Here is a 25388-nt window from a genome sequence, read left to right on the forward strand (position 1 = left end):
TTTCTTTGCAAGAAAGAAAACTGGCTGGGCAAATACTATTTTTATAGACCTCTGTTTTTAGATTTTTCCCCCTTCTTTTCTTAAGAGAAAAAGCCAAGGCTCTTATATTGAAATTAGGAAAGACACTGGTTAAGCCTTGAGAGTTATTTAAGGATATGCCTTTTTTTTTTTTTTTAAAAGCCACATGATACTCTAAAGATGGAAACTTGCTCTCCCTCAAAGGCTTTAGCCTGTATCTATTTTTAACAAAAGTTTATGCGTGCAATTACCTACATCACCATCTCATTAGGGCTTAAAGAATACCAATTCATATTATAAAATGTAGAGATGCTCAAGAAAAATTCTATACTAATATAATTTATTAAAGCTAGCTAGAATACAGTGCTTTATATTTTTAGAGCACCCCGCAGCTCTTGTTGTGTATATGTACGTTTATATATACATATGCACATATCAAAGGTGCACACAGCAGAAAATCCAGGGCTGTGTTAAATGATGTAAATAGATACCATGTAAAAAGAAGGCAAGGACGAATACCCAGTGTACATATTAGGATGAAGTACCTCTAGGTGGAGTAAGTTCAATCATGTTAATTTCACAGAAACCAACAGGGAAAATAGAAGGGGAGGTTGCATGATAACAGAACCAGTCAGATCCATCTGCTGCTTCTGAGCCATCGATCCCAATCATCAGGAATCCATCAGCCAGCACCTTTTAAATTAAGAGAATTCCAAGTATGTGAAATTAGATACCACTAGTATAAATGCGATCCTTTAAATTAAGTGACATTCTAAAAGAAAGGAAAATCTATGGCATAAAGGTCTCTTCAAAGTGAAAAATGCTTCTTCACTGAATTATGTCAGTAACTGAAATAATGAAAAACCTCCGTAGACTGCAGTGTGTCCAGAACAAAAGCAGGGTTCCACAGAAGTGACTTCAGGGATCTAGGACAAATAGTGCCTCTGCCAATGGCTAAGGTGCCAGCTGCTGTGGTCCCCATGAAACAGGGCTGAGTGTTCCTTTCCAATTTAACAGTCTCGTCTAGGCAAGGCTCGGAGTCCTGATATTCAGTGTAACTTTACTTCTTTCCTTCTGATTTAGCACACAGAGGAGTTTTTCCAAACCTTTCCCAGCTTTGTCAAGCCTCCGCTTTACCTCTTATGCTACACACATCCACGCTCCCATATAACAGAAAATAAGGCCGTCCTGCGCAAGGGTCCCCATATTCCTTTCTCTGCACCCCTGACTGCTGTAAGATGTAGTACCCTACCCCCCACAAACTTTTCCATCTTGTCCGATTACCGCTGGTACTTTGCTCCAAAAACACTATTTCTTACACTCTACTGTCTCCCATTTTCCATTACATTAAAAAGATTTAAAAATACTTTATTTTGAAACAGTTCACACTTACAGAAAAGGTACAAGAACAGTACGATGAACTCCTAGATACTTCACCCAGAGGCCCACTGCCAGGTATAAACTACGTAAGTCTTTGCAGTCTGATTTCTGTCCTGATCCTAGTAAAATGCTAAAATCACCAGTGGCCAAGTTTGTCAAATCCACTGCCTTTCCCCCAATATGTACCCTCCTCAAACCTCGGCCTCCCTAAAGTATCCCATACCTGCTCACTACTCTCAACTCTCTGAAATATTTTCTCCCGGGCTCTCATTACATTACAGTCTACTGACCTGGTCTCACCTCTCCTGTTTGGTGATGTTCTGGTTGGTGGCGTCCTTTTACCTCCAACCCTCACATTTCTGATCTTGGCCCTGTCCTTCCTGTTTTGGCGATGTCACCTATGCACATTGCTGCAGTAACTGACCTCCATGCCCACAACTCCTCCAGTTTTATTGGGAGTTTGTCTCCCTTGCAGGGTCTTAGTCCTGCCTTTTCCCTGCATGCTAAACAGATCCTCTGAGAGTCCAGGCAGGGTGTCAGAGCCAGCTTCAAAGGTAAGAAAGCACCAGGTCTGAGGACTCCCCCTAAGGGTAGTCCCTCTATCTGTGCCATGAACTCTCTCCTTACTACACTGAGAACTGCTTTCAGGCTTCCTCTCTGGACAGTTCCTGTCTTACACTGCTTAACTTTTCTTTGGTATGACCTCTGTTCACACCAGAAAGCTTTTCCAAGCTCAGAGGGCCTGACCAAGTATTCCAAGCTTGCCATGACGGGGCGCCTGGGTGGCTCAGTCGGTTAAGTGTCTGCCTTCAGTTCAGGTCACGATCTCAGGGTCTTGGGATCGAGCCCTGCATTGGGCTCCAGCCCTGCATGGAACTCCTGCTCAGTGGGGAGCCTGCTTTGCCATCTCCCGCGGCCGTGCGCCCCCCACCACACACTCTCTCTCCCCCCTCAAATAAATAAACAAAATCTTAAAAAAAAAAACAAAAAAAAAACCAAAGCCTGCATGACCTAGTTCCACATTATCTTTTAGTTTCTATCCCCAAAGCGTCTTTCTCCTAGTTGTTTCTACTACATTGGACATGTACAGTAACTTCCTCTTCAAGCTTAACAGCTCTGCCTACACCTTTGGAAAGGGCTACCCTCACTCACATGAAATTCCTTTCCCCTTTCCTAACTACAGCTGACCAGAGTGGGGACTAATATCTAACCTACAGAGGACCAAGCCAGAGGCTGGGCTCAGCTAGAATCTCTCTCAGGATTAGGATTAACAGACCCCGAGACTTGTCAAGTCATGGGCTGGAGCTAGAACTGAAAGCCTATCATACAGAATGGAGCTCGTAGCCACACACGGAGACTGAGTGAGCAGGACTCCGACCATAAGAGTGAAAGACAAGTGGCAGAGACTCAGAGCAGAGAAGAGGTGGGACAAAGAGGCCCCGAGAGATGGAGAGAATTCCACTGGCTTTCCAGTTCTCATCCTGTGGCCCTGCGTGTCTAGGAGACTGCCTGTCCTTGGGATAACTTTCCTAGAGCAAACTTGAGTGGGTTTCTGTTCCTTATAAAAGAAAAGCCTTGGCCAGAATACTCCGTGCAACCTGTTTTTTTTTCGGCGGGGGTCGGGAAGGGTAGAGCGAGCACATGCACAGGGGAGGGACAAGGGAGAGGGGAAGAGAATCTTAAGCAGGCTCTACGTGTGGAGCCCGACACGAGACTTGATCTCATGACCCTGAGGATCACGACCTGAATGGAAATCAAGAGTCGGACGGTCAACTGACTGAGCCACCCAGGTGCCCCTCAGTGCAACTTGTTTGATGTGTACTGTGTGAACAACTTGTCTCTTCCAAACCCGGCCTATGCTTTCCTATCTTGATGTTTTTGTGCACGTTCTCTTTCTACAACAGTTCCCTGCATCTCTGCTGGGCTGTTTTTCCCAACCCTCAAGGTGAAGTTTTCAAATCTCTTCTCTTCTATAAAGCTTTCCCTGATTCCTCTGAGACAATGTGATCTCTTCTTTATTTGAATTCCAACAGTACTGTGTACCCTTCTTAAGTCATAGTTGATCCTGAAACAAACTTCTTTTTATATATCTTACCTTGTTCTACAAGACTATAAGCTTTCTGGAGTCCAAACTAAACCTAGTATGGCAAGTAATAACTAAGTAATTCCTTTATTTTTTATTTTTTTAAAAAGATTTTATTTATTTATTTGACAGAGAGAGAGAGATGGCGAGAGAGGGAACACAAGCAGGGGGAGTGGGAGAGGGAGAAGCAGGCTTCCCGCAGAGCAGGGAGCCCGATGCGGGGCTCGATCCCAGAACCCTGGCATCATGACCTGAGCCGAAGGCAGATGCTTAACGACTGAGCCACCCAGGCGCCCCTAACTAATTCCTGAGTGAAGTCTGATGCTATACTCATTGGACCCTTCATTCTCGTTTCATGGAACAGAGCCTGGTACAATGGCACTGGTTCCCAGACCTATCAGAATCACCTAGAAAACTGTATCTTTTTTAAACAAATATGTTATTGTGTGTAATACTTCTTATGATTCTGATTGAGTAGGTCTGGAGTAGGTCATGGAAATCTGTTTTATTTTTATTTATGTATTTATTTAGTTTTAAAGGTAATCTTTTTTTTTTTTTAGATTTTTATTTATTTGAGAGAGGGAGAGTGTGTGCGTGCAGGGGGCGAGGCAGAGGCAGAGAATCTCAAGCTGACTGTGCTGAGCATGGAGCCTGACGTGACCCTGAGATCATGGTCTCTGAATCTCATGACCCTGAGATCGTGGTCTGAACTGAAACCAAGAGTTGGGACGCTTAACCAACTGAGCCACCCAGGCGCCCCAGAAATCTGTTTTAAATCATACTAGGTGATTCTGATCACTAGTCAGGTAAAGAGGAAGAATAAAAGCTTGGAGCTGGTCTTGTCTAGCTGTGTGACCTTGAGCACGAGAGCCTGGGACATGGCAGCAATCATAACTGTTTTTAATTCTTTTGGCTCAAGGCTTTAAACTGGGTTGAAATGCAAATCACAATTTAAGCTACACTCCTATATAATCAGATTCTGATCAGTGGTTCTTTTTTTTTTTTTTTTTATTTGACAGAGAGAGACACAGTGAGAGAGGTAACACAAGCAGGGGGAGTGGGAGAGGGAGAAGCAGGCTTCCCGTTGATCAGGTAGCCCGATGTGGGGCTCGATCCCAGGACCCTGGGATCATGACCTGAGCCGAAGGCAGACGCTTAACAACTGAGCCACCCAGGTGCCCATGATCAGTGGTTCTTAACCATGGCTGTACTGGACAATTACCTGGGGACTTAAAAAAAAAAAGCCAATGCTAGGGCCCCCCAGCAGACTGATGAAATCAGAACAGGGGTGGGGTGGGCATTTAAGAGGTCTGGTCATTTGTATTTTTTTTTTTTTTTAAGTTCCCCAGGATATTCTGATGCCTATTTGAATTGAGAACCACTCTTCTAGATCTTTTCATAAAAGGAGTTTCAGAAGAGAGGAAAAAAAGAAAAAATAAAGTATTACCAAAAGAAGAAAAAGGCACAAAAGGGAAAAAAAAAAAACCCAGGAAACTGAAGACAAACTTGGCCATGTTACAATTCTGTGTTGGATTAGCTTTGACCAAGAAGTAACTTAAATATTCTTCCTCTAACTCAGGATATATACCTCATAAATAAAGGCAGCAGACTCAAGATGACAACAAGCTATAAAAAACACTGATATGAAAACTGAAATTTATTTTACTGGTATCCTTCTCCCCAGTGAAGATCCAGATACATACCTTTTATGTCAGAATGAGTATGTTAAGGGCCTCCTTCTCTTATTACTTTAAACCCAGTTCTTACAATTGCATTTCTATATTTGAAAACCTATAGTCTTACCTTTCTAATAGTCGCGACACATATTGTGGAAAGATTTAACGGGTCTATAGCTTCCAATTTCATTCCTTCCTTGAACCATTCCCCACTCTGGTCTACTTCTTTTACCTAAAGAATTACACGAAAGCACATCTACTGTTACAAATGTTATCATTTTAATAATTAGAATATTACCAATTTGAAAACGCTTATCAGATGAAAATACCAAATGCCTTCTCCTACCTACCTAATATTATAACTCAAACCTCCATTAGAGGATAGAGAGAATTCAGGCAAACAGACAGAATTTAAGAATAATTATAATCAATAGTTGTGACACCTATGGATCACAAGGTCTTAATCCTTTTAAGTGAATAAATGTAATTGTGATTTCCATAATGTTAGGAAAAAACCCACAACCCTCTTTCAAACCTAATTTACAAATGAGGGTTCTTATAAAAACTTCTTACCTTAGCAAATAAATGTGGTGGTGTATCAAAATGTCCATCCTGTTTCTTTGTAATATCTACAAGGAAAAGTTACATACTAATCTGTCAGCATTTGTGAGAAGACCAAAAACCACGTTTCTTTGAAGGTTTCAAACTCACAAGGTATGTATACTCTAAAACATGGCAGAAATACATGCCTTCTACATTTATGGTGAAAAATATCCTCTAACAGTCTTTCTCTCTTTAGAGTACATGTGCTATTAAATACATTCAGCCGATCAGAATGATGGTAATTCCTTCGTTAGGGAATCACAACTTTAGAGGTATGCTTTAATGTGTTCAGTATTAAGTCTAACCACATTTAATCTTGCTCTTTTGATTAGAACTGAATGCAAAGGGAAAGGCTACCTTTACATCTTTCAAATGGGCTGGCTAGGAAGAGTGTAGACAATAAATGTAGTTGTGACCAAAAGTGCATTATATCTGAATTGAGAGCAAGTGGAAGGAATATAAAGGAGTTAGGACACTCCTATTCTGGTGTGAACCTTCCCTAATTAAAGCAGAATGAGCAGCCCTGACAACTAGAATGCTATTTCTGATCTCTGCTATTCTGTAGAGAAAAAAATAACCAAGCAGTACAATTTAGCCTCAAGGATGTTTTCAACAGGTGGTCTTGTGACAGGTGCTTACCAGATCTTTTGAATCGATGGCCTATGCTTCGAGACCAACCGATATGATGGATTAACGGGCTGTGCATATGGCACCAGAAGTCATCTGTTCTATCTTCACTCTCTTCATACACTAGTCTTAATCTTCCTCCAATTACACTTTCCACCACTGCCACTCGTGTGCGACACAAATGCCTCTTGTCAACCACTTCTACTCTCATGCAAGGTTTGAAAGGATACTGCATACTCTCTGAAACCTTAAACAAAAGCAGACAAGAACTGTTCGGAATTCACGACAAAGGTCTACAAATACTTTCAATACCGTACTATTAAAAATACTGAGTGCACTCGACATTTAACTAGATCATCTAGCTCACTAAATTAAAACAATTCCTTAAAAAACTTCCAGGCTAGTCCTTTTTTAGAGCTCTCAATCGACACTTCAGTCCTTTCTAAGATCCTGTCTTTACCTTCTGTGAGAAATCAGGAGGAAGTGTTTTGGCACCAGTAAGTCGTTTCACTAGAAAAGCTTTCCAGTTTGTATACTTATGCTGAATAGCTAAAACAAAAGAAATAACCAGTTACACTTTAGCAAAGAGTAGAACTGCTTCATAAACTATTAAAAACAAAACAAAAAAACAACAAACCACAACAATTTTCCCTGCAATTCAGAGTATTAAGGTTCTGAAGAAGAGTAACAAAAATAGAGAAAACAAGTATATCTTGCCAGCATATCAGTTATGTGAAACCAGAAAGTTATTACTGTAATTTTCATATCACTCGGATATTACCATGTGCGCCACTGCACTGAAGTACATACAGTCCATCTGCAGTAGGGTAAAGAGGCTGCTTACTTCTAGGAGGGACAAGAGGCTTTCCACTGGCTGCGCACCAGCCAACTGGGTGGATGTCAGAGCCACACACATTGCACCAGAAGTCCAGCCCAGGGTCATTTTCAAATCCTTCATATCTTAAAAGGGCATTGTAACCTGAAACCAACAAACCAATCACCACATAATAAGAAAATGAAATGAAACCGAACAGGACCTAGCTGCCGGCGGTGGGTGTCAGATGTTAGTGCGCGCCCGCAGCAGAAGCCCGCGCAGGGCCTGCGAGCAGACAGATGGCCGCCCCTCCCCCACTCCCCCACCTCGGAGGCTGAGTTAGTAGGGCTGGGGGCAGAGTGAGAACATGCATTTCTAACAGGTCCCCGGGCGAAGCTGCTGCTGCTGGTGTACCACTCAGACTCTGAGAACTGTTTGTATAATGTCATTATCGTTTAACTGTTTTCAGAGCATGGCTTCCCCCCTTGTAATGTATTTTAATTTTACCCACAGTTTCTTAAATTCTAGAAAAGAAATTCTCAGTGGAAACAGGGGTGGGAAAGTCCTACCAGAACGTGTAGTTTGGAAAAGAAAAGAAAAGGAGGTTACAGTAAGTTGGTAAAACCTTGTCAAGTCACAGAAATCCAGTTAAAGTAACATTTCAAAGAGACTGCTTTGTCTATCTGATTAGATGACCAAATGTTTTTGGATAATTTGGATGGGGCTACCTCAAGCATCAAATTTTTTCTGTCTTATTTATTTGGAAATAAAATGTGAAAATGCTAGGTGAAAAAGTTCAATAAACACAAATAAGAAGTATGTGAAAGGACTTAAAGACTGTACGTACTAAGTGAATGGGAAGCCTTACTTCTTAGAAAGAACAAAAAGTATATAATATATCCTGTCTATAATTTAATAAACCTTCTGTTGGTAACAGATTACAATTTAATTTAAGGCCTTCAGGAGAATAAGAAAGGCCCAATGAACTTATATCCCAGGCAGGGAGCTAAGTTCAGTCAGCATTTTCCTGTGTTAAGATCTACGATGAAAATTTATAGCATTAAACCTTTAGTTTTAAAATCCAGTAATTTACAGAATAATTCATGAGTCTGCCAACTGTTGCTGAGCTCTAGTTCATGATTAACATCAGGCTCAATTCTAAAATGTCATGCAAGTGGCTTAAATAAGATATATGATGCAATTAGATAAAATCGAAATGTAAAATTGGAGATGGAAGGTAGAAATAATTCTTGGATATTAAACACATTGATCTTTAGAGCTATTTAAATGCAACTGGCTTAAACATCTAGGACAGAAAGAATATGTTGTTTTAAATTACGGTGTAGAGAACAACACAAGCATTTAGAGAATGCTTATAATAGCTGGAGAAATGTTTCAAGGAAAAGCTGGGAATTGAATTGGGTAAAATGTCTGCGCAAAGGCACAGAGGTGCTAACATGCTCTATGAGGGAGGAGGGAGAACTCGCCTCATCAGAACAGAGAGCATTTCTGTTGGGAAGCAACCAAAACTTTGGCCAGTGGTCTATGGAGCAACTCATCAATAGCTGTAAATGCTGACCATCTTGATCCTTTAAGGACAAAGAAGTGATTAAAGATGCTTGAGCAGACAAAAAAAAAAGATGCATGCCTGAGCAGAAAAATAGAAGATCATCTTTAGTAAATCAAGTCTGTTAGCAGTACGTAATGAGTTGTGGGCAGGGTGTTTGGGGGAGAATGGCTGGAGAGAGGAAAGAAAGAGTAGGCTGCATTAGATAGCTCTGATTTAAGGACAACTCATCTGAGTAGCTGCATGCCCCATCCCCGCCGCCTGGTAAAGTACTACAGGGCTTCACTGCACCACTCACTGAGTGCCTCGTCATAGATGCAGTCAGCACTTGGCAGATGGCAGCTCACAGAATAAACTAGGTCTGAGACTTCTGCACATCACCTGCCCATAGTGTCTAACACAGTACATACCTAACGCCTTTATGTGATGAGCAATAAGGTAACAAGGAGTAGGGTACATGGAAAGCAGTGGGAATGAAGAAAAATAAACCAAGATAGATGAAATTATCAACACTAGTTTACTTTTGGTATTATGGACCTTATCACTCTTCTTAGCACCTCAACTTTTTGTTACTTTTCAAAGTATTTCCCTATACCAGAGTTTGGCAAACTATATAATGGCCCACAATCTGGCCTACTGCCTGATGTTTTTTATAGTCTGCCATTTCAGAATGGTTTTACATTTTTAAAAGGTTGAAAAAAATCAAAGGAAGAATAACATTTCATGATATGTGACAGTTACATAAAATTCAAATTTCAGTGCTTGTAAATCAAGTGTCACTAGCACACCGCCATGTCTATTCATTTACGTATTGCTAAGGCTGCTTTCTCGCTACGATGGTCGAGCTGAGGAATTGTGACAGAGACTGTACTGCCCACAAAGCTAAAAGTATTTACCATCTGGTTTTTTATAAAAAAAAAATTTGCTACCCTTTGCCCTATTATCGTATTTATTATTTATTTGGCAACACTTGCAAAATTTACAAATACGCTTTCTTACAAGTTACAAAAACATAACTGGCATTTTCTGGTAAATTATTACGTGTGCTTTCACCTGCTAATTTTACAATTCCAGCAATCCAGAAGACTTTGGTAGGTAGGCTGCAGTCTGTATTGGGAACTTCTACTCTCACATTTTCTGAGATATCACCCCAGCAGGTCCCCATAGGTGCCTGTCATATAAAAATTATTAAGTTATCATCTAATTAACATAAAGCCCAAAACACATTATTTAAAAATAAGCATTCCCATCAATAACGGAAATATTAAATTAAAAATGCCATTTAATTCATTCATTTTTCTCTAAAAATAGAGTTGTTATTTCCCTTTTCACAGAATTCTATTTAGAAAAAGCCAGTGTCAGGGGCAAGCTCAAGATGAAGACAATTTCACATGTATTAGAATAGATAGATCCATGTCAACTTCAAAATTCAATACTGTCCTAATATTAGACCTAAGCAGCAATTTTTGTAAAAGCTATCACACTCAATAGATTTCACAGGATAGAGCAGAGAAACTTGTTATTTTTAATATACGCTGAATAATGCACTTTACCTTAACCTCTAATTTTAAAGGGTCTGTCCAAAGAGCAGAAAGAAAAATAATTCCAATTGAGCAATGTGGTTTCCACTAACAGGAGAAACAAAACTTAGTTATCTGTATTTTCAACTTAAGTTAAATTCATAAAACAGAAATAGTCTGTTAAAACAGACATGTGGCAAAAGCACCTGATAAAGTTATTAAAAAGGTGGAGTTGAAGAGTTTTTAGAGATGCATACCATGGTAAATTGTTAAATAATTTATTATTTCTAAACAAAAAGGAAATGTTCAGTGTTAGAACTGGTAATCACTAGCCTCCACACCACATGGTTAGAATGGGGACTCAGAAAGCCGATTAAATGAGTATCACGAAGAGATTTTCCTAAGTCTAACATGCCCGAATTATAATTCCCATTACATTTTAATCCTTAAAACTTGAGGCCATTTACAATTATTTGAAGTTTATGCAACGGTTAATTAAATCAAATTAGTGAATTTAGGAATATAAATGCTGATAATACTAAACAGTCTCTGTGGCCTTGACAATCAGCTCCTCGTTACATATATAATTTAGAACCTTGAACATAGAGAAAAGGACTGGGTTAGGTTATAAAAGACCTGATAATACCAACAAATCAGGAAAAGACAAAACAGCTTCAGAGCTCAAAGATGACCAAACAAAGACATCTAAGAGTTACACGATCTAGCCAATTTGAACATTGGGTAAATGTCTTCCATGCAAGGTTTCTCAATACTTTGGTGGATGCCAACCCACAGGAGGATTAGCCTAAAACAGTACTTAACCCCTATCCTCTCAACAGTTCATGACATTTCTGAAGGAGAGGAAGAAAAGGTCAAATAATCCTGAACTAGAGTAAGTCTGGATACCAAAGACAGAATCAAATTATGGCTATTACTTTAAGTAGCACAAGCAATGAATATGCCTCAGTAACTTGGAGACCGTGGCCTATCTCAAATATTGGTGATTCTGGAAGGGTACATGTAACTATCTCCCTGAGCTGTGCAAAAAAACAGTACATCCATTATGACTACCACTTTCTGCTGTTTTTGAACTGAAAGACTGGACTCTTCAGGTTCTGCTATCTCCCCCTACATCATTCTAGACTGTAGGGCCATCCCTATTGCCAGCAGATACGATCAGAAAAGGAGAGGCTGGAAGGATGATAGGTAACGCCGATTAAGCTAAGATATATTAACATAAAGACCATGTTTTCATTTCTGTGAGGATGAACCAATTAGAGCAGATAGATGCAGCTAAATGTATGCACTAAATTAAGGCAGGGTATCCACCCCTCTTTGTTTGGCTGCCAAATCTTGTGGAACGGGTTTATTTTTTGTTGAGAAGAAAGAAGCATGGTTATGCTGATAAACTGGGGGTTAGGTTGGCATACTACTAAGTGAATTTGGCATACAGTACTCCTCTTAGAGCCAGATATGACAATTTCACCAACTTTTTTTTTTTTTTTGGCCTTAACAATTATTTGCAGAAAATAACTTTTAGCCACATTTTATTAAAGAAAATAAAGTGTCAATATGCTCACTTAAAAAATAAGGATAATATTCACTTTATTGGGGTAATGTTTTTGTCCCTACAGTCTGGATTGGTATAGGAGAAAGTAGCAGAAAGTGACATTTGTTCTTGCCTGTAAGGTTGTGGTTCTGCTAGACCCTCTTAAACCAATCCATATGGTTCACTCTAAGAAACAAAAAAATGAAGGAACAGAAACAACAACAAAAAAGAGCACCATAGTTTCTACATAGCATGTGCTCAATGTGTTGAAATAATAAGGTAATTTCACAGATGTATCTGCCCTTTTGTTTAAAATGAATACTCTTAAGTGTGGAAGACTAAATGACCCAGGGCTTGACAGCCATCTTCATCTAAGTCATCTGTCTTCTCTTGCTGGCAGGAGGGATACCTCTGAAAGTCTGGATTGGCATAGCATGAACTAGCAGAACCATAATTTACAGGTAACAACAAATTTACCTTCCAGACTCAGGACGAGAGGTCCACCTCAGGCTCCTCCCAAATCAGGAAGATCTGCTTCACCACTTCCTGCTCCAGGGCCACTCGTGAGGGCTATCTGGGAGCGACTCTCCTTCCCTGCAAGGTAAGCTGTCATCAGGTCCTGCAGGACATGGCCAAATCCAAATGCTGAGGGCTCCCCAGCACAACTGAATGATAACCTCCACCTGACTGTCGTCTATAAAAAAATAACTGGGTGGGAAGTCTTATTTTCTGCAATTCAAGAACATTCCCAGATAGTCCAACAGCCCAGATGGCTAGACTCTCAGAGGGCTGATACACTGCACATATGATGCTTCATGGCAGAAATACAAATTTCCCTCCACAGAACTGCCAACCTATTTTGATAACCACCCACAATCTTCAACAAGTGGGCAGAGGCTGGCCCTGAAGTTGCACATAGGTAACCAAGAAAGAATCTATCCCAATGATGGTATGACAAATGTACAAAAAGCCACCAATGAAAGACTAAAAGGCATATGATTAGTTCATCTAGTAGAGAAAGATGAAATACCATTTGGCCAAAAAGGGAAAACATTACAGGAAATTAACTGGAAAGAAAGTAGAACTCCTAAATGCTACCTGCTGGAATTGGTAGGTTGAAATAGGAAAAAAAATTGTTCCCTCTTTCTCCAGAAAGTCCACTCACCTTTTGACTGGACACCAGAATCTACTTTTTGAGGTGGTGGCAGCAGGATGAAGGGGAGTATAAGGAGAGTATAAAAGGAAAATGGGATGCGTGGGGTGGAAGCAAGATTAAGAATGGGAGAATGCTATGTGTGTGTAAAAAGGGATAGGAAGCAGTGACTACTAATTTGAAAGGCATAAAATAGCCCACAATTAAAAAAAACAACAACGTATTAAACCAATACTGTTTTAAGAATCAGGAGATCCCAATAGAAAATCAAGAACTACTTTAGAAAACAGACCAAAATTAAAATAACCTAGATTACTTAGGCTTTCTTTAAAACATAAAAACAAGACAGGTGATTTTTATTATACCAGAGTCCAAATTCTATTTCATGGCGAGACCCGTGACAGCTAACTCAGATGAAGCACTAACAAGTGCCAGAAACTAACTGAAGTTTTATTTCCATCAGAAAAGAAATTCTGCAATCTAGAATGACATACAGAAGATTCTAACTTTAGTGAGAATGGACACAAATATTTCAACTTCCAGTGGAGTCGTGTGTACGTGTGGTCAAGGCTAGGGGAAAAAAGCCAAAAAACAATTTTACTTGAAATGGATTATTTTACTAATAAACACATACTTGAGAAATGGATCGTGAGTTTTACTATAAAGAGAAACAATACTTTTATTGTACATACACAAACAAAAGGACTTTCGTTTTTGACCTTAAAATACAAAAATATACTTGTGATATATGTTGTAAAGAAGTGCGGATAACCTTACCTTCTCAAAACACCTGGCACACACAGGTCAGGCGTCAAAGAGAGGATTAGAACATACCATGTAAGTGATACCAGGTTATCTTTGTGGAGGCAGTAAAGTCAGCTTTAAAGTTATGGTATACATGTGTACAAAGGGCCTTTTTTAAAAAAATAACAAAACTACAACTATTATCAAGGGAGAAAAAAGTAGGACGAGTTCTGATCTTAGCAGTAAGTTATCAACAGGACACCAGAGTATATAGTCCAGTACCAAATGAAAGGAATCTCAAGTCTGTAAATACACGACTAAAGGACTGATTTCTGTGTTTCACATCCACTTGATATTAGCACATTTTGGCCTGTGCTGTAATGTCTAGAAAGAAATGTTTTACTTGATTTTAAAAGGCAAGTAACAGGAAATAGGACTGCTTCAACTTAAAAGTCTACAGTCTTGGAGGGCCTAGGTGGCTCAGACAGGTAAGCATCCAACTCTCTTGGTTTTGGCTCAGGTCATGATCTCCGGGTTGTGAGACTGAGCTCCACGTTGGGCTCTGCGCTCAGTGCAGAGTCTGCTTGAGATTCTTTCCCACTCCCTCTCAGCGCCTCCCCCCACTTGTGCTCTCTCTCTAAAATAAATAAATAAAATAAAATCCTTAAAAAAAAAAATAAAAGACTAAAGTCTTTCAAAAAAATGAAGAATGCTTTAAAGCTCAATGTTCTGCATACACATTGATCAACTGGAGGCTCTCTTGGGTTCAAACATAAATTACTAGAAGAAAATCACCTGTGAATTTCATGTATACAGTGTACCTAACTGGCATTGGTACTGCAGTAATATTTTTGATTTTTCCACAGTTGGGATAAATATGGATACTGCTTTTAGAGGTTGTGAAAAAAATAGGAAATATATATAAAAAATAGAAAAAAATAGAAATATCTATTTCAGTCTGATACATATATCAGTCTCTGCCCCTGACTCCTGGCACAAAGCTCTTAAAACCTTTGTAATTTCTTAAGTGATAAGACCACTAGGAGCATCTTTTGTTCTTATATTTGGTCTCTGAGCCGGGTCCTGACATAGAGCTCCAAATCCTTTGGAATCTCTTAAGTGATAAAAGCATCTTTTGTTCTAATGAGGAGACTCTGGGTGGGCTCCTAGACAGCCTCAGGATAGGGGCTGGTCGCCAGAAAGACCAGCCTAATGAGGAGAAGCTTAGAACCCTCCACCCCAGTCCCCATCCTCTGGGAAAGGGAGAGGGTGTGGAGTTCATGATTGATCACGCCTATACGATGAAGCCTTCATTAAAATCCCAAAATATAGGCTTCCCCGGCCATCCGAAAGTAGATAAAATCGTAACTATAACCATAAAACCTTTTGTAAGCCAAAATGGCATAAGGTGAGGAAGCACTTTTTATTTCCTGAAAGCAAAAATCTGTTTCTGATTTCTTTTGGTTAGTGAAAACAGGTACTAATGCAGGCCTTTCATAAAAGTGAAGTGATGTAAAGTGGACTTTCGGATAGTGAGGGAAATCTGTATACGGGGTTCAGAGAGCTTCTGGGCTGGTGATCACAAGGGGGTGCTAGGAGAGTGGCACACCCAGAGGGGACATGAAGTTCCATGCCCCTTCTCACAGCCTTGCCTTACGTATCTTCTCATCTGGCTGTTCACCTGTATTGTTTATTATGTCCTTTATAATAAACTGGCAAATGTTTCCCTGAGTTCTGTAAGCCATTCTAGCAAATTATTGAACCCGAGGAGGTCATGGGAACCCTGATTTACAGCCAGTTGGTCTTAAGCATAGGTAACAACTGGGACTTCTGAGTGGTATCTGAGGTGGGGCTAGTCTTGTGGGACTGAGCCCTTAACCTGAGTGATACGATGCTAACTCCAGGCAGACGGTGTCAAAATTGAGTTGAACCGTCAGACACCCAGCTGGTGTTAAAGAATTACTTGGTATGTGGAAAACCTGCACATCTGGTGTCAGAAATATTGTGTGGGAGCAGTGTATGAGTAAAAGAAACACAGGAACGTTTTTCCTATGGGGACTTAAAAACTACATTAAAAAAAAAAACCCCAAAACTTTAAATTATGGAAAGCAGGTTAAAGCCCAAAATTGAAATATAATCTGGCTACTGAAAAAAGTAGCAAGAGTTTCATTTACAACAAGATGAACTAGATGATTTTTAAGATACTTTACAGTTTTGTCACCGTATGATTTAGGATTAATTAAAAGTGTTATTACCTAATTCAGTGGTTTTCAACCTCCAAGACTGCCAAGGAAGGGGAAGCCAAGGATCAGGGCCAAGGCTCTGGCCACCCCACCCCACCCTTGCTAGATCAATCAGTGCAGCTTCCTCTTATCCTAACTACGTCTATTAGGGAAAAGAGTAATAATTCTGAAGCTTACACAAATAAACCCCCAAAAAACCCAAAACCAAAAAAAAAAAAGAAGAAAAACTCTCAAAACTACCAAACTACCACCTGGACAAAATGAAAGATATACTAGATACATGACAATCATGACATACAGATTTGAAGTAGGTAATCTAATAACATTTGAGGCTCAATTTCCTTTGCTAATTATAAAAAATGTCAACATTGCTGTAACTGAATGACTGAGCAGGAAGCACTGTGCATAATTACAGCAACTATCAAAGAGGACACAGTCCTACGATATACTTTGCAGAAACTTCATTCCCAGAAGTTTAAAGATAGACTGTGGGAAAAAAAGAGCTCCACTCCGAAATCCTGTGATTTTAGAACTAATCACAATCATACTTAAGTGCTGGGAAAGATAAAGTGTTTGTTTACCTGTGATCCTTACTCCAGAAGAGGCTGGGTTACGTTAAAAAAGCAAGGCGCTCAGGGCTCGGACACTGCTCCCAGGCCCAATTCTTGGTTCAATCAGAGTAGTTCTGCTTCCATGTTACACACTGGATGTTTCTTAAAATTATGTTTGAAAAAGAATCCCCTATGAGCAGGAAAAGGCTCCCAACCTGTGCTCAAGTTGGGGACAAGGCAGATGTGGAGTCTGGCGAAAGTGGGCCTTACTGATGAACCAGTGTTAGGGCGGGCAGTTTGAGTCTTAGAAGACTCTAAGATGGATGACAAGGCAGGGCCTTGCGCTCCCAGCAACTCCTGACAACAGACTTTCTAAAGCCAAAGCCAGTTAACTCTACTTGGAGACTTGGAGTAGTAGAGAACTACTCGGGGGAAGAACCAGGAATAGTCAGCTCTAAAGGATAAAATCAAGTGTAGCATGAGGTCTGACCGAAACCAAATGGCTTCAAATGAAGATGGTGATTAAGGCAACAAAGCAAACTCATTTGTACTAAAATAAACTAAAAAATTACCGATATCAGTTGCTTTCCTACTTGATGAGAAAAAGGCAGTAAAGAAAGATGAGTGGCGCAGGAAAACACTGGGTGGCAGATGCTTTGCTTCCGAGTGAGAAACGGGAGCCCCACAATATCCTTATTAATAAAACAATAAGGCTAAGCTGCTCTAATCCATATGATTACTTTAATCTTAAAAAAGCAGAGTTGAAAACAAAATCAGTTTCATTATAATAGAGATTTTCTTACAAAGAACTTTAATATACCGGACATGAAATAAAATATGCTTTTGGGATTTTGAAATGTTTTTTAAAAAAATACCCTGACTACTTACATAACACAGCTTTACACGGTTTATGGTATCAAAATATAAAAAAACCTCAGAATATTAAAGACAGGAAAAGAGATAAAGGCTATTCAGAAGAGACAACAAATGTTCCAGAAATCTGGGATGAAGGAGTTATTGTAACTGAGAACTTAATCTGAGTTTGAGTTTCTCAAAAGCAGAAAGAACTAGAGAGAGAACGAGAAAGATCTGCTTTGCAGTTCTCTTTAATGTTGCTGTTGCTGTGTATTTATTTAATCTATTTCACAAATGTAACACTACTATCCACCTTATGGTGAAGTACATCACCTACTTGACACACTCAGTAAAGTATCTAGGATCCCTTTTAGGCTGCTTCAGAGTCAGCATGCCACCAACAAAGGGCTGAACAGCTGTACTTTCAGGAAAGAAAACTAGCAAATTAATGAACTCAGCTTTGGTTTACATTCTTACCACTGATTTCATATGCTTGGCCTTGATCAAGAGTCTGTATTGGCCGTGAACAAATGAAAATTCATTTGGGTTTCCACAGCAAGAACTCAAGCTCAGTTTTGTCCACATGCTGTTATTTAAAAGTAAAGTCCTAACTTAACAAAATGTTTAGTGTAAGCAAAGTTTCATTCATTAACTTTCTAAATTCTCTTTTCTTTTTGTACATAGTCAGTAGTCAGAAGTTTTTTTTAATAGCAGGCAGAACCTTTAAATATAAATTAAATGCGTAGTAAGGTCAAAAAAGCATTGGAGAGAATTAATCACAGATCACTGAACAAAAAGGAACAGGATCAAAAGGAACAAACATCTTTTTTTTTTTTTAAAGATTTTTTAATTTTATTTGACAAAGAGAGAGACAGTGAGAGAGGGAACACAAGCAGGGGGAGTGGGAGAGGGAGAAGCAGGCTTCCTGCGGAGCAGGGAGCCCGATGTGGGGCTCGATCCCAGGACCCCGGGATCACGACCCGAGCCGAAGGAAGATGCCGAACGACTGAGCCACCCAGGTGCCCCCAGACTTATCTTCTGATAACATTTTTAACATAATTCTGAATTACTTCACATACTCCGTAAGAATCTACTTGCCAAAAAGAACATCCTGCAAAGGGTTTTCCAGTATGTATCACATATTTCAGCCCACAATGCTGTATTACTAATAGTTCCTTCTTTGTTTTTGTGATTTTACCTTTGTAGACAAAACATAACTGGAAGAAAGAGCCTTCCTTTTCCTGTCAGGTCAGATCACAAAGATTCAGGTAACACGCATGATGGATGGTTTGCATTACGCTGGGCCATACGACGCTGCCAGTACACGTGAGATACAGACCCAGCCAACTGTGTATGGTTCAGCTTAGTATGAAAATTGGAGGAGACTAGTATTTTTCCCTATTCGAATAATTTCAAATTATAATTTCTTTAAAGGATGCTTTTACTTGTAGAACTTCTAGAAATTATTTTTATTACTAATAAGTATAATAAAAAAGAAACATTTTTACGACATTGTACAAAATAAAGATCTTCTAAAGACAAGACACTTAGGGGTATTGTGTCTTCAGGTTTAAACAATGACTAAGCATTTCAGTAGGAGGTGAGAAATTCCATACTCACATGTTTAAAGCAGGTAACTGGAGCTGCTGTAAAGCTATTGCTATTGATGTAGTTACCCCAGCTGAAGCCTTCCATGGAGACTGCTGCTGAAAACAAATAAATTTAGGTATATTCCAATTCTCAAACCTTTCATTCACATGAAAATGTGAAATGATATAAAATTAACTTATCACCTTGAAAGAAAGTTTTCTTTTTTCCTGTACAGATTTAAGAACTTTTCTAAATAAACATGAACTTTTGCATAGATCATATCTGCAAACAAATAGTTTGTGTTCCACACGTAGCATAAGCTGCTTGGGAAGTGAAGTAAGAAAGAGCTCTTCAGTAACGAGCAGCAAAGCGGAGAGCAGAAGTGCTCAGGATAACAAAGAATGCCACGGCTGCTTTTGGGTTTTTATTCCCACGCAGCGTTTACTGGGCAACTCAAAGAGATTTCTAGCCAGTATCTGCTACTGATGCCTTCACGGGGGTTTTTCATTGCTTTACTTCCTGCTACATCTCCCTGCTTCTGCTCTCCTGTCAAGAATCTTCTATTAGAAATGATCCTTTCCTCAATCTCTGCCTCTTACTACTCTCTTCTCCCCACTCCCTATAAAGCTTGCTAAATGTCCTATTTCTTTGCTTTTTATCTCCACAATGCTCCCCACCATCCACAGCATACAGAACCTGTACACAGAAAATAATAAGCCGAATAAAAAATGTCAGGGGTACTGCCCCAAGCACTGTGAACTTGCGAACACAACAACGCTCTTCTAGAATTATTTATTGAAACTAAAACCATCATCAGGAAGCCTAATGTCATAATGTACTAGTAGAACCTAGAAATAGCTTAGTTAACAAAACCCAAAATTAAAATGTCATTAACTCAAACTAGATGAATCAGTATCTAATATTTCACCTCTATTACATTCACTGATATTACCTGCTTTAGTCTTTGCTTGATTTTGCAAGGTAGCTTGATACTGAGCATATGCGGCTAGTTTAGCAACTAAAGGTTGTTTCTGAAGAACTTTTGCTTTCTTTGTTGGAGGCTTACCCTAAAACAAGAAGAGTTAAGTAAATAGGATTCTTTTTCATCCACCCCCCTCCACCGAAAAAATTAACCTGACTGCATACTACCCATTCTGCTTAAGTAACATCAAGGGTTTAGAAAATTATTAAAGCAGAGGAAACATACAAGGACTTTTAATGTGAGAAATGGTTTTGGAGTCCTGCTACAGTGTAGACGTCTAACACGGGTAGCAGGGCTGGCGCAGACTAAAACAGCAATATGCAAATTAATATGTTAATAAAAAATTATATCCCATAAGATGTTAAAATATAGGCTGTGGTGGATACTTGATTCCTTCTTATACTAGATAAAACCAGTGGTTATTCACTCATGCAGGTTGCCAAGCATTGCTATTTTTATGGTAAGAGAAGGTAATTTAATGTTTAAAGAGCAAGTGACTGAGGTTTATACCTTTAGTGCTAACGCAAAAGATCAATGACAAAATGATCATGGGCCAAATTCACAGTGTGACAAACTGCCATCCATTTGGGTACAGACCACTGCTCAGGATCTTACGTACTGTCTATCTGAAATATAGAAATACATCTAAGTGATGTATTTCCTTAATTTGGGGAATTTATATAATCCTTTCAGTGCTATGTAATGATCACAATGAGTTAAAAGGAGAGTAAGAAAAATGTGATCAAATATATTACAGAAATCACTTAAATGCCTTAAAAACATTCTTTATAGCTACAATGGTAACAACTTAGTCAAATGATCAAATCTCCATTTTGTAGGCACTGATGTACATTTAAAGAAAGATGAATTTTTTTATACCATGAACGTTTTCAAAAAGGTTAGTTGGATTAACCAAACACATTTGTTCAAGGTATCAAATAGGTTGCAATCGAAAGTACAAAGCGAAGATGATGGAGAGATAATACCAAAGGGTAAATCATTTCCCCCCAAATACTGCATGATTCTACCTTGATGTTAACTCAAAAGAAAACAAGGGGGAAAAATGGCTTCAGTTTCTGTATATAACAAGGTGTTTATTATATTTATACTTATTTAGAAAAAGAGTAAATATTTTTCTTTCACTTATACAAACAGTTTGGATAGTATGCCTTGTCTGTTTATAATAGCTGTTCAATTTTATAGACTGAGCAAACTCTGGGGACCACATATTTCAAAAAAAAAATGTGGGGTATAAAGTGGTAACTGGCCAACTGGGTAGAAGTGGAGTGCAGTGAATCACGATCAAATGACAGATAAACAGTGAAAGCCATAGAAATAACAGACATAAAGAACAAGAAAGTTTCTGTACCGTTACCTGAAGTCTGGCCAAAATGCTTGCCTTCTTGGAGTTTGACGAATAGCTTCGTGAACATGAAACGCTACAGAAACGCTTTGTTTTGGAGTAAAAAGCATCTCGCACACCAACCATCCCACACATTTCGCAGGTAGCTAATTAAGAAAATAAAAACAGTGGTGTCATGATCATAAAATAAACCCATTTTTTACCTAACAGTTTTAATAACTTATTATCTAAAGGTTTTAATTTAAACATGAGACAGAAAATGTCTTCTGTTACCCAAATGATGGAAAAGCCTCTACAGCAGTTAGAGAAAAGACTGGTATGATGCCATGGCTGCAGTTCCAGAAAGTCTGACCATAGCTCAAGGTCTAATACGCTTTACAAGGGTCTAAACCCACGAGCAAATATAAAGCAGATTCCACTTACATGTCCTTAGTGCTTGCCATGTGCCAGGCATTTTCATATACACTAAGAGCTCTTAACTTTCTGAATGGATTATAAACAAAAGATGAAAAGAAGTGCAACACACTGAGGATTAACACAAAGTACAACCTAGGAAGAGCCAAGTCTTGGAAAAATGCTAAGGGTAACAGATTCTTTCAAGTTATGTTCAGAGGACAAGAAGGACAGGCTCAAAGCTTGAGGAAGGTGCTTGATTATTCCCTTTGGTAACAGACGAAAACAAGACTCTGACTACTAAATGTGCCTCTTTTGTAAATTCGCATACTGGACAATAATCTGAAAGGCAGAATTAGAAGAAGGGTCATTGTAATGGAATATTATTCATTCACAAAAAAAGAAGGAAATCCTGCCATTTGTGACAACACGGTTAAACCCGGAGAGCATATGCTAAGTGAAATAGTGTATGGGATCATTTACATGTGGAAGCCTTAAAAAAAAAAAAAGCCAATTTCATAGAAACAGAATATAGAATGGTGATTGCCAGAGGCTGGAGGGGAGGGTGACATGTAGGTCAAAGTGTACAAAGTTTCACTTATAAGAAGAGTAAATTGTGAAGATCTAACATACAGCATGGTAAGTGCAGTTAATAATACTGTACTGCATATTAGAAAGCTGCTGGGAGTAGATACTGTGTTCTTTTCCACGACCCCACACACGAAAGGAGAGCTAATTATGTGAAGCGATGGACAGGTTACTTATCTTGATCTTGGTAATCATTCCAAAACATACATATATACATATACATATATATATATATATATATATCTCAAATCATCACACTGTACATGTTAAATACATACAACCATATTCGTCATTTATTCCTCCAAAGAGGGGGAAAAAAAAATCCAGAAAGTAACATAGTAAACAACGCCTGAGTGGGTTCAAATCTCCACGCAAACAGCTAACCTGGAGGTAGTTTAACCAGTACTTATAAATTTATTGAGAAATCACGGAAGAAAGATATGGTACCACAGGATGAAGAAAGGGTGTTTAAGGAGAGAAAAAACTGTATGGTTTCCTATTGAAAAAATTACAGAACAGATAATTAAAAAGGTCTGTGACCATCTAGGTAAAGAAGTTGTGATCCCAAGGGAATCTTCGTCAAGAATTATACATATCAAACTATAATTCCCATGACTAGGGTGTAAGCTCCACCAGGGTAGGGACTATTCTATATTGTTTCTCTCTGCATCTCTAGTATTTAAAATAGACCTGGGCACATATAAAGTTTCAATAAACCTTATTTCCTTTTGTGATAATATTACTGAACTGGTATAACTAAACCATGGCGAGAGTATAGAGTTGACCCTTGAACAACATGGGTTTGAACTGTATGGGTCCATCTATATGTGGACTTTTTTTCAATAAATATGATATGGTACTGTAAATGTATCTTCTCTTATGATCGTCCTAAAAATATTTTTTCTCTAGCTTACTTTAATGTAAAAATACATTATATAATATAAAAAACATATACAATATGTGTTAACTGTTAATGTTATCAGTAAGGCTTCTGGTCAACAGTAGGCTATCAGTAAGTTTTTGGGAGTCAAAAGTTACACATGAATTTGACTGTGTGGGGGATTAGCACTCCTAACCTGTGTTGTTCGAGGGTCGACTGTGTATTAATAGTTGATTTTTTTTTTTTTTAAAGGAGTCAACACATTTGATAAAATCTCTCATGTGGCTTTGTCAATAATGATTGAGAAATTTAAGGTGAAGTAGAAGTTTTAACTGACTGGGTGACCACACCTAGTGGGTCCTGATAAATGACAGGAAGTTTTTTTTTTTTTTTAAGATTTCATTTTTAAGTAATCTCTACACCCAGTGTGGGACCTTGAACCCACCACCCCAAGATCAAGAGTTGTATGGTCTACCGACTGAGCCAGCCAGGTACCCCCAGTTTTTTTTTTTTTTAAGTTTATTTATTTTTCAGTAATCTCTACACTCAATGTGGGGCTCAAACTCATGGCCCTGAGATCAAGAGTCACATGCTCTTCCAAATGAGCCAGCTAGGCGCCCCAGTGATGGGGAGTTTCTTGATACGGCCTGTAGGACTCTGTACCAGGCCCTGTGCTATTCAACTTTTTAATCAAAGGATTAGAATATGACCTACAGGGCATTATCATCAAATCTGCAAATGGCATAAAACTAGAATATTATACAACACAACCTTCAACATTAAATGACAAAATTAGAAATAAAAAAAAAATTTTTTTTAAAGATTTTATTTATTTGACAGAGACAGACACAGCGAGAAAAGGAACACAGGCAGGGGGAGTGGGAGAGGGAGAAGCAGGCCTCCTGCAGAGCAAGGAGCCCAATGCAGAGCTCGATCCCAGGACCCTGGGATCATGACCTGAGCCGAAGGCAGACGCTTAACGACTGAGCTACCCAGGCATCCCAGAAATAAAAAATTTCTAAGACCAAAATTTAGTAAGAAAAAGGTTATGTGGATTTATTTATTTATTTATTTGGGGGTGGGGGAGTGGAGAGGGAGAGAGAATCTTAGGCAGGCTAGACTCGGGGCTCGATCTCATGACCTGGCCAAAATCAAGAGTTAGATGCTTAACTGACTAGGCCACCCAAGCGCCCCTGGAATAATTTAAAGTCTTAAATCTTGGATTTAAAAAACCAACTGCAGGGGCGCCTGGGTGGCTCAGTTGGTTAAGCGTCTGCCTTCAACTCAGGTCATGATCCCAGGGTCCTGGGATTGAGCCCCATGGCAGGCTCCCTGCTCAGTGGGGTGTCTGCTTCTCCTTCTCCCTCTGCTCCTCCCCCTTCCCCCAACTCGTATGTGTGCTCTCTTTCTCAAATAAATAAATAAGTAAATAAAATCTTAAAAACAAAACAAAACAAGAACAAAAACAACTGCAGCTGGAAAGGGGCTGGAACTTGGCAAGTCTCAAAAGGGAAGCCCCCAGAAGCTTTTGTCTCCAAATCCAGAGCCTGTCCTTTGGGGACTGAGGGAGGGCCCAATTCTTTTTTTTTTTTAAGATTTTATTTATTTGACATAGAGATAGAGCACAAGTAGGCAGAGAGGCAGGCAGAGGGAGAGGGAGAGGGAGAAGCAGACTCCCTGCTGAGCGGAGAGCCCAACTTGGGACTAGATCCCAGGACCCTGGGATCATGACCTGAGCCGAAGGCAGATGCTTAACCGACTGAGCCACCCAGGTGCCCAGGGAGGGCCCAATTCTTACCAGATATCCTGCCACACTCAGAGACAGGTCTCCCAGGACCAGCACAGTATGTAGCTCAACCAATGTCCAAAGGGGAAACCTCTGCTGCTGTACCTGCTGCCCATCATCCTGATGGCCAGGCCTGGGGAGGTCAGCACCAGTCTTTTGCCCTCAGACCCATGGCCAGGCCTCCAAACCTGGCTTTTGGCTGCTGAGGTTCTATGACAGTTATTTCAGCACAGATCACCGCTACTCCGCTTCCCTTTATCAAGACAGCCATTAAGAGAAATATGAAGCTGATTTCATCAATTAGGCCTACCTACAGCCCCAACCTGGGAGTAAGCTTGAAATCACTCCTGGGTCCTCTTCAGGCCCTGAATCATTTTTCAACTGTGAAAATCAGAATGGGATCCTGGCGGACTCACTTCTGAA

At 39.4% G+C, this 25388-nt stretch overlaps 1 protein-coding gene across 5 annotated transcripts in view; it reads right to left on the reverse strand.

The window, feature by feature from the left end:
* The window catches only part of MBTD1 (mbt domain containing 1), a 65813-nt gene that overhangs the window by 14438 nt on the left and 25987 nt on the right, over positions 1-25388 (reverse strand). For 2 of the 5 annotated variants that reach the window (XM_032428407.1, XM_032428406.1), the window contains exons 4-13: positions 21325-21464; positions 19926-20040; positions 19004-19089; positions 9822-9939; positions 7232-7366; positions 6848-6936; positions 6400-6634; positions 5731-5786; positions 5285-5389; positions 564-711 (exon numbers count right to left, since the gene is read on the reverse strand). In XM_032428407.1, the coding sequence (XP_032284298.1) occupies positions 564-711; positions 5285-5389; positions 5731-5786; positions 6400-6634; positions 6848-6936; positions 7232-7366; positions 9822-9939; positions 19004-19089; positions 19926-20040; positions 21325-21464 (1227 nt within the window). The remainder of the gene's footprint in view (positions 1-563; positions 712-5284; positions 5390-5730; positions 5787-6399; positions 6635-6847; positions 6937-7231; positions 7367-9821; positions 9940-19003; positions 19090-19925; positions 20041-21324; positions 21465-25388) is intronic. The other 3 variants (XM_032428410.1, XM_032428409.1, XM_032428408.1) reach the window with 3 other exon arrangements.

Source organism: Phoca vitulina, unplaced genomic scaffold, assembly GCF_004348235.1.
Source record: "Phoca vitulina isolate PV1807 unplaced genomic scaffold, GSC_HSeal_1.0 scaffold40, whole genome shotgun sequence".
Classification (NCBI taxonomy): domain Eukaryota; kingdom Metazoa; phylum Chordata; class Mammalia; order Carnivora; family Phocidae; genus Phoca; species Phoca vitulina.